The following is a 10,000-nucleotide window of genomic DNA, read 5'->3' as shown; positions in this document are numbered from 1 at the left end:
GTATTGTAATACATTGAAATCTGTTATTATTTAGTATCGCAAATGACTAGTTCAGGAAGTAACTGAAAGTACTATAGCAGTTTACCAAGTAATAGTAACTTTCTTAGACCACGTCCCTATAACACCATCTAACTAACTACGCTTAGGAATCCACAAACACAAGTGTATGAACTAAAATCTGTGCTAATCTGGGGTTTACGCTCCTCTAGCCCACCTAATCACTGTATTTTCCTACCTAGGACTGCATCCCCAGATCCCCTTGGACCTAGTCTAAGAATGGCATTTATCATGACCTATTTTCTTAATTTCTTATATTATTTTTTGCCTGTTCAGATTATTTCATTTATCAGTAAGTGTATTTTATTCTCTCTCTGTATAACAGCCATTTGATCATCCCCCTTGTACTGCAGTCATATTAATGCATACTAAATCATATTATCATCTTGTAAAGGAAAAATTATAGATGAAAAGTGTCCTCAGTTTTGTTACTGTATCCCTTATACTTGAGGTTTATCACATATCATTTGCCTGTGTGAAACCAAAGCTCTACTTAGAGTTTATACTGGCTCTTTATCAGTTAATTTATTATTATTGAGGTGATTGTTGGAATATACATGATGGAGACTTGTTGGTCTTTGCTGGAGTTTGAAACAGTCCGAGGCATTGCCTGGTCATCCTGTACAGATATAGGTTCATGAGATTTGATAAGTACTTATGTCCATACTTTACTTTCTGCAGTGTATTTATTATAACTAATATTGTTGTCTTATGTTATGGCCATTGCCTTTCTTCAGTAGCTTTATGTTTTGCTGTTGAGAATATTAATTGGGCATATATCTGTGTTGATATGATCTTTGAAAATCCCATTAGCTACATATGAAATAGTTATGGAAACAGTTTCAAAATGATCCTGCTTTTCATATTCATGTTTTCTGCTGTAACCTGCATATGCAATCCTGGAGAATTTCCAAGCCTTTGTCCCCACATTCAACATACCTATTGGCAAGTGACCACAACCACCAGATACTAAGTCCCACAATTGAGGTAGCTACCATGATGTTGGTGCTAAGGGCAGGGCTACCAAAGTCCACCAGCTATACGCTGGGACAATAGATCTTGTACTATTTTTTTTCCCCCAGCAGAGTATGTCATATGCACTCTAGAAATACATTCCTTAAAAGACGACATGATCATGTTAGATTGAATTTTTTTCCCAAATAATACACCTGTGACTTCATTCTATACATCAAATCTTATCACCTTGTCATTGCTTTTTACTTTTAATTTCTCATTGAGAAATCAACTTCACAGTTTAGAATTTGGTACTTCATTGTCCTTACCCTATTTTTCTCTTTCTAAATGACTATTACCCATTACATGAATATGATAATTATCTAATTGCCTAACTATAGGTCTAAGATAACATGTTATTCCCAGAGTTTATATTGAGTTGGGAATTAACAGTTTTCCTCCAAATTGTTTAAATAAAAAATGTCTGAATTTTAGCTCCAGCCAGATAGAATTGTTTGTTAGACATGTATATATATATGAGAATTGTACTGAGAAATGTTCTAAGAAAAGTACCGATACTTAATATACAGTACAAATGGTATAAATGAGAATGAATATCTTTATAATACAAGAGATATTCATTCTCTTTCATACCTTTTCTACATTTGTCATCATGAATATGGTTCACTTGATATACTTATGATTGTTGGTGGAGGAGTTAAAGTAATATGTTCTGAACTTTTATCAAGCTTTTGACATCATTCATTTTTGTAGTTCTAGCATGATGTATATTATATGCATTCTAAGATTTTACAGACATTAAATAATATTGTATCTGATATACATATGTATAGCATTTACTCTATCATGTTGTGTGCTTGTAGATATTTAAAAATGTGTAGTCCCTCTTTTTAGGGTATATACCACTTTATTCAAAAACTACTGAACCTAAGACCACATGAAGTTTGCTTCCAAAAGATGGCTTGATCCCTTAAAATATAAAATCCTGGAATACTGATGAATGTTCTTTAGCTGTGTAGCTTAAGAACTGTCAGATATGTTAGTTTGATAGTTTTGTAGTCTTCATTATTTGTTGATATTCTGACTCTTTCACTCACCTATGTATCATTAATTAGTCCAGTATATTAGGTAATTCTTTATAGAAGAGATAAAGAAAAGGTTGACGGTGAAATTGTCATCAAGATGTGTTTAATGAATTATTAATTATTCTTTGAATAATATCTATAGGAGTATTAGTTTCCTTGTTTGAAATTAAGATATTGTTATTAATAAAACCCTTGATAATATGAAAGTAGTGTGTACAAATCTTGGTCTTTGTGGCTTTGTATGTATTTACTCATCATAGATATTTTTTCAGGAGATTACACATAGATATGGGTGAGGTTCAGGTGCCACCAGCATTATTGGATGCTGTTGACAGTCTGAAAGAAGCTGTCAAGGCAGGGCGAACTGATATCTTCAGGAAGTTGCTAGATGCTTGTGAAACCTGTGAGTTATATGTTTATCTGTTTATATGTTGGCTAGTATTATTATGCATTTATTTGTCTATTCACTTATATTGGTCTGTAAAACCTACTTATCCATCTGTCAAATCGTTTAGCCTTTAAATGTCAAATCTTCTGGCTCTTGGTAAAGTAATTTCTCTGCTTCTACAAAAGTGCCCTTTGTCAGACTTTGGACTCTGCTAATAGCAAAGGATACTATTACTTATGAAGTTTTATGCGCTTCCCAATCTTTAATGCCTTGAATCAAAGGGAGTGAAGGATTTGTGACTTCAATGAAAATATGATAAGAGTTGTGAGATTAAAAGTAATCAGAGCAGATTTTTTTTTTTGAAAAGCAAATCAAGGTAACAGGATTGAAAGTGTTTTGCACTAATGATACCTATGATTCATGTTTAATTGAGGCCAGAGATTGAAGTCTACATTAGATTTTGTAATGCTTTGAATATCTATAAGTAATTGGACTTGTTTAAGAATTTAGATCAATATTTATTTTTCATTTCTTCTTTTTTTAGATCAGTTTCCTTAATAAAGAAAAGGTGATTTGTGATAAGGATGTTAAAATATGGAAGATGTAATATTCCTAATCTTTAGGTTATGGTGGAGGTGAAGACGAACGAAAGCAGTTGATAAATTCCCTTGCAACAGAAGATGGAACGTTTTTGCACATGGCTACAAAGGTAATGTAGTTTTAGTTATCTGAAAACTTGAATGATTACTATTTTGTAAATATCTAAGCAGTTTTATGGTATGCCAACACACCACTTTCATCTATGCAGTAGGGTGAGGGGAATAAAAAAAAAAGGTATAAAACTCAGACATTCCACATCTGCACATGTGGAATCCTGTCTGCCTCCATTCTCTATTGACATGCTTACATGCACACACCTGTAGACACGTAACTAAAAGTAAATCCTCACTTGCAGCTTGGCCGCGGGGATATCGTGAGAGCATTGTTGGCTGCAGGGGCTGATCCAGGAATTCAAGATAATGATGGAAACACCCCTCTACAGCTAGCCCCTACCCCTCCCATCATCGCCATCTTCACAGAAGAGCTACTACGAGCAACGGCCCAGTCAGAGTAAGAACAGATGGGATGTTTTGCATGAATTCCCCGATCATTAATTGATTTTAGGGATTGTTTGTGGCTATGTTTGAGTAGCGATTTTTGAGGTAATTGTTACATTTGTTTGTGTGAAACGGTTAATAAGTATGAATTCAGAAGAGCTAAAGACCTTTGGAAGTATCAGTATATATTCTTTACAGTTCTTGTACTGTTTTAAGTGATATAACTGAGTAGTTGTTATAATTCTTTGGTTGTTAATGTGGAGAAATACCATGTATGAATTTATGTTAAGTTTGTAGTTTATGCACAGGTGGTATAGATCTACAGGTGTTCATTGGTACAAGTGTGTGAACGTATAAATGTTTTTGGTATAATTATAGATCATTATTTATGAAAGCATAAAGATGTTTACAGTTAATGTTGAATTTCCATACATTCATCATTTAATGTAGGAACAAAGATTACATGTGCTTGAGTTATAAGATATAGACTAGAATATTAGAGAGAGAAAAAGTATCTTGTTATAGACTTATTTGCCTGTAAGGGGTTGTAATGTACTATGTTATGGTTGTAGTGTAGGCCGCGTGTGTCAGCTGGTTGCAGCGGGCCTTAGCATCAACTCCCATGATAATCCACTAAGCCGCAACACTCCCCTACACTGGGCTGCCTCCTTTGCTGACATCGACACACTTACCTGCCTTTTAGGTAATGTTAACTGTGCTTTTTTTTATATGGATTGTTGGCCATTGATTCTTATTTGCTTTGTATTTATATTTGTGTTATTTTTATTATTATATATTTTTGTAGCCTTTTTACTGTATTAAAGATAGTTAATTGGAAAACTCATCATAAATCAGTTATCAGTAAATAATATAGGTACTTTACACATGTTAATGATTTCATCTCTGTTGGCTTACACATTATTTAGTTGATTATTATTGTTAATGTAGTTATTACTTGCAAACTGTGGTATTTGCTAAGCATGTGGAAATAGCTGTTTAAGCATGTGTATAATTTTCTCAGGTAATTTTCTGAAACTATATGTGAATAAGCCAACACAGCATTCTTTTTACATGCATCAATAGTATTAGCTTAACCCCAGGGCTGGGATTGTTTAGGTGTGGTGAATCTGGCTTGGCGCAGTGGTTGTATTTTTGCTCAAATTTTACTCTCCATAAGCACTAAACTGCTGATGCAAATTGGATTAACATGGTATCATTATATACTCTGTGTTATAATATACTGTCTCTCTCAAACAGTGTGGTGAAGTATTAAGTTCTATTATTTGCCTTGGTTGAGAAGGAGCAGCTTGTCGAGTGAAAGTAGTGAACTGCAATTTCTCCTTTATTGATAGCACTTGCTATTTATCACAAAATATTCTTGTCTGTGATGAGCTTTTTGCCCTACACAGTAGAAAAAAAATTACATTAGATATGTAATTCATTTTTTTTTCTTTCTTTTTTCTTTTTTTCTTTTTTTTCTTTGGGGGGAGGGGGCATAAGCTCAGTATGAAAACCAGTGAAAGAAGGCAAGAGAAGACAAACAAAACTGCAGGCAATATGTCAAATGATGTAACAGAATATTACCAAAATTCAGTTGGAAAATCACTGACAGTCATAATTTAACATCAAGAATGTGCAATTTCTCCTTCATTCTTTAAGGCTTTAGTATAAAATAAATCCATGAGTATCATAACTCAGCAGCTCTCTCTTGAGTTACCAGTACTGACAATTACGTTCATGTCCTCAATTTAGCCCGCGGAGCAGATGTCAATGCCGCCAACAGCGATGGTGCCACCCCCCTTCATGATGCTGTTGCCCGAGGAAATGAGGAGATTGTGAGAATCCTTCTTGACAATGATGCCAATCCCCATATTCAGTGTTACAAAGGGTGAGACTGGGCTAAGGTAGATGTTTTGTGTGTTTGGGAGTCAAATTTTTGCTATATTACAAATTTCAGTTTTTATAAAGATGTGCCTTTTTTATTGGATTTTTTTTTTGGGAAACTTATAATCTTATTGTTATTTTTTTTATGTTTTCAAAAGACTTATGAACTACTTACAGACGCCATAAAGGGAAAACACCTTTTGAGATGGCATCAAGAAAGATTCAGCTCCAGGAACTTATGCAACAACATGCTGCAGCTATTGAGAGTAAACCAGCACACAGTACGGCAACGACAAATGGCAGCGTTTCACCCTTAATAGCCCGTCGTTCATTAGGAGATCGAGGTGGGTTTGTGTAGAGCAGTCTTCAATTTTTTTTTTTTTCTCTCTCTCTTGAATATATATCTAAGAGATGTATACAATTGTTGAAGTATGATATTCATTTCATTTTATTTGCTTAAATAATTGCTTGATGATTTCCAGATCTCATTTCGTCCCGAGGAGCAAATGGTTCCATGGAATCGTTAGTGAGCATGGGTGCTGACAGCGTAATGACAGGGGTTGATGCTGTCAATGGAGGGGATACAACGCAAAGAAAAACCTCAGTGGGAACTCCACAACCTCGCTCTCCTTTGCAATCCACATCGTCCTTGGAACTCAGTCCTCGCATGGAACAGGTAATTAAGGGTTTCAAGGTTTGATAAGGTGCATATATTTTTTATCTTTTTCCAGCAGTGCTGTTTAAGCATGGTGATCATCCCATGCTGGGCACAGTTGTATTTATGCTCACCTTATACATACTATAACTCCTAAACTACTAATGTAAGACTTGAATAACTATACTTCTGAGACAGACTTGGTATTTTTGCCCAACTCTTATAAAGAAATTTTATTGTAAAATTGTGCTCTTGGAATAGTATAGTGTTGAGATTCATTATGGCTTTTGAAGCAGCAACTAGTTGAGGACAGCATGATAAGTGATACTTGGCACATATGGGTTAATATTTTCTTCATTTAAGTGAAAAGTTTGTAATGCATAATGACCTAAAGTTTCATGCTGTTTGAAAAAAGGTTCAATTATTGGTACAAAGGTATGTAAGTTATTTGATTTTCTGTTTCCTTTTTATATGTAAGAAGTTATAAATATTTCAGATGGTTGCTTCTGCACTACAGGAAGATAAGCTAATATTGATTGTGTGGATAATAACTAAAGTACTCACAAAGTTCAATAACTTAATGGTAATCCATTTGCAGGTTTGTGAGCGCCTGGCATCCACACAAATCACAGCGCCTCCACGGCCTTTGGTTACCCATAATTCCCTTCATTTACTGTGGCCCCAACCTCGTCGGATCACTGAGCTTACTGGCCCCAGTTGGTCGCCACCAACACATGCCACTTTAGCTGTGTTATCTGGAGCAGTACCTGTGCATAGGTAAGTGTGTCTCTTTTCAGTGCTCACTGGTCTTTATTTTTCATTCTAGAATTGGGTGATGAACCATAGATAATGTCTGTGCTTTTTATTTACAGAATTGTAGATGTTTGGGATATACATAAGTGCTGGCTGGAAGAAGTGGGTTGTCATGTCAGCCTTGGAGCTGTCGTTGGTGCAAGAGACCCTCCAAGCTCGCATACATTCACATGTGTAGTCGATGATGCTCTCACAGCTCATCCTCATCAATACACGCTCACCATACTGGATAATAAAGTTAGTGCAACCATGTGGTTCCCTTGTAGAGCAAAAACCAGTCAGTGTAATGAATGAAGTTGATATGATGATATTTGAAGAGAAAAAGAAAACCTATAGTAAATTTGCTTTTATTTATTCCAGGTAAAGATGGTTTGTGGATCAGTAGATAGCCTTCATAATGCCCTAGTAACCCTCGTTCAGTTGCTACGGGTGTGCCGACTAGGTGGAGAGGGCAGCGAGAAAGGGGTTGTTCCACCATTAGTCATTACCGACAGTCCCTCTCTGCCACACCGGGGTTTTATGCTCGATGTTGCACCTCATGCAAGAGTTCCAACATTAGTAAGTAGAGGAGCAATTTTGTTTGCTGTATTGGGATTAATGTTCGTTGTACACTCGTTCTTGGAAATAAGTTAAATATTGTAAAAGGCAGTATCAGGCTTGCATTTTTCAAATTATGTTCAATTTTATACACCCACGCAATTATTTATATACTTTGTTATGTATTTTTCACAGAGGATTCTCATGCATATACCATTTCATGGATGTGTGATATGATTTTCTAAAAAGAATTTGCCATCTGTTTCTTCACTCTCGTGATTGAAGTAGCTTTATGTATATCCAATATTAATTATCCCATCTATAGATTTTCTAGATATTGATTTTAATTTTCAGGAGCGGTTATGCCAAATAGTAGACTCTCTCCTTGCTATTAAGATGAATCAGTTACACCTATTAATGCGTGTCTCACCAGTTGCCTGCAGTTTACCCTACTCCCCTAGGTATGGTTTTGTATGTTGAGTATACAATTGATTTTTTATTATTATTATTATTATTATTATTATTATTATTGTTATTTTAATTAATTAATTTATTTATTTTTATTTATTTTATTTTTTTGACATACATTGTTTGGTCTAGGCTAATAAGATAATGTATGATAGCTGTGGAAAGCAACATTTATGGTATTCTTTTGTAAAATTCATGAAAGAGTTGATATGCAGATGTTGATACTGTATAGGAAACTTATAGCATTTACTGAAAGAGATATGGATTTTGTAGAGTTTATTTTGAAGATAATTTATATATCCAATTTTTCTCCACAGTGAAGTTGTGTCACTAGATCGGTACTGCAAGGATCGGGGCATTACTTTGGTACCAGCATTTGACGTAGAGGGTTCAGTACCTACAGGACAACTTAGTGCCGTCACAGCTATAGTTAATGCAACACTCACTCACTTCCCTTCAGCTCGGTAATAGAAATATTTCTTTATCCATTATTTTCCTATGTGCTTTAAGTAATGGTGTAGCTGAATAATTAACAAATATGTTTGTTATATATACATACTAGTATTTCGGTCTTTCTGTTTATATATATGATAGATAGATAAACAGATATATATCTATGTTTTTGTCTATTTGTTCTTTTTATCTTCTTTCTATTCTTTCTATCTTCTATCTACCTATATATCTGTCTATCTGTATATATGTAATATTGGATTCCTCATTTACAATTATGCATGTTTTTGTTTTACAGATATGTTCATATTGGCCCCAGATTGACCTCACTGCTAGCTGATGCCAGTACAGCTGCCTCACCCGAGCCTGGTCTTTCTCTTATTCGCATGTCCCCCTGGACGCAGCTGGGTCTGGCTCCATCAGCTGTGCTTTTAGTTTGTGCCAATGTATTCCACAATAAGAGCCGGGAATTAGCATGCCTTCCGCCAACTACTATTCTTGTAGAATACGGCTTCCAGGTTGGTTTTCCTCTGGCGATTTGCTGTATTCAGGCAGAATAGTTTTCGTTAAACCTATCCATTCCTTAAATCTTGGCCTTTTACTCTATGCCTTTGTCAAGAGTTTTTTTAAAACAATATGATTATAGAAAGTGGGTTACTATAGAAGTTGAAGATTGTATTAAAATTAAAATATAAAAGTCAAATTGCATTAACTAATGTTCATGATGGATTGCAGGCTGACTATGATTTCTCACGTGGAGTCCAGCTTGCACTAGAGAATGGACGCCCGTTGGCTGTCTGCCCAGGTACAGCAGCGTGGAGCAGTTTAAGTGGGTAAGTTTTAGGTCGTATAAATTTTTTTTAGATACTACTGTTAACTTCCAGATTTGAAGTAGTGGATATCTACATTTTTTAATCAACACTGATGTACAGGGTTCAGCGTTGGTCTTATTTTCAAGCAGTAAGCATTGTCTGAATCTAAATATTTCTCAATTAGACTTAAGGTTAAAAATGTCTTTTATAAAAGAAAAATACATTTTGATATGTGATTTTTTTTAGGAAGAAGTGGTAAAAATAAAAAAATAAAAAAATACAGACATGGATAAATGGCACAGTATATGAAAATGAACAAAGACAGGTACAAAAATATAGATGTATATCCACCTCTCTAATTACAGATTGCACTTACAGTAAGCACTACAAAGTAATTTGTTTCTATATATCCACAGGTGGCCAGAAGCTGGTGTGAGTAATGTGTACAGTGGTGTGGTGAGTGGAGTCGACGGAGGAGCTGGAGGAGTGGTGGTTGCTCATTGGTCGAGCAGCGCAGCCCTCACACCACTTGTCTTTGCCTGGCCGCCTATATTGGTTTCTGCTGGTTTGGCCTGGAACCATAATACACACTGGGTGAGCCATCTGATGCCTCTTGTCTTCGTCTTTATTCTTCTTTCTTTCCTTCTTACAGAAGCTTTGTTAGGACTACTTTACAGATGAAGAGCATTGATAAGATGCGGTAAGTTTATGTTGTTGGTATGTAACTATATGTAGGCTTTATATTATTATTTCAGGATTATGTGCACTCATCAGTGGGA

General features: G+C 35.3%; 1 protein-coding gene across 3 annotated transcripts in view; it reads left to right on the top strand.

Annotated features, from left to right (window-relative positions):
• LOC113818876 (uncharacterized) overlaps window positions 1-10,000 on the top strand; it is a 13,633-nt gene that overhangs the window by 620 nt on the left and 3,013 nt on the right. For 2 of the 3 annotated variants that reach the window (XM_027371088.2, XM_070126424.1), the window contains exons 2-17: window positions 2,390-2,520; window positions 3,129-3,214; window positions 3,461-3,615; window positions 4,175-4,305; window positions 5,355-5,490; window positions 5,664-5,830; window positions 5,969-6,162; window positions 6,740-6,918; window positions 7,014-7,191; window positions 7,315-7,512; window positions 7,846-7,952; window positions 8,277-8,423; window positions 8,708-8,927; window positions 9,145-9,242; window positions 9,638-9,815; window positions 9,977-10,000. The exon at window positions 9,977-10,000 is cut by the window's right edge and continues 222 nt beyond it. In XM_027371088.2, the coding sequence (XP_027226889.2) occupies window positions 2,406-2,520; window positions 3,129-3,214; window positions 3,461-3,615; window positions 4,175-4,305; window positions 5,355-5,490; window positions 5,664-5,830; window positions 5,969-6,162; window positions 6,740-6,918; window positions 7,014-7,191; window positions 7,315-7,512; window positions 7,846-7,952; window positions 8,277-8,423; window positions 8,708-8,927; window positions 9,145-9,242; window positions 9,638-9,815; window positions 9,977-10,000 (2,313 nt within the window). In that variant the 5' untranslated portion in view covers window positions 2,390-2,405. Of the gene's footprint in view, window positions 1-2,389; window positions 2,521-3,128; window positions 3,215-3,460; window positions 3,616-4,174; window positions 4,306-5,354; window positions 5,507-5,663; window positions 5,831-5,968; window positions 6,163-6,739; window positions 6,919-7,013; window positions 7,192-7,314; window positions 7,513-7,845; window positions 7,953-8,276; window positions 8,424-8,707; window positions 8,928-9,144; window positions 9,243-9,637; window positions 9,816-9,976 lie in introns of those variants that run through there. The other variant, XM_070126425.1, reaches the window with a different exon arrangement.

The sequence above is a fragment of the Penaeus vannamei genome, chromosome 10, assembly GCF_042767895.1.
Source record: "Penaeus vannamei isolate JL-2024 chromosome 10, ASM4276789v1, whole genome shotgun sequence".
Lineage (NCBI taxonomy): Eukaryota > Metazoa > Arthropoda > Malacostraca > Decapoda > Penaeidae > Penaeus > Penaeus vannamei.
This window is presented reverse-complemented; position numbering and strand designations above follow the sequence as displayed.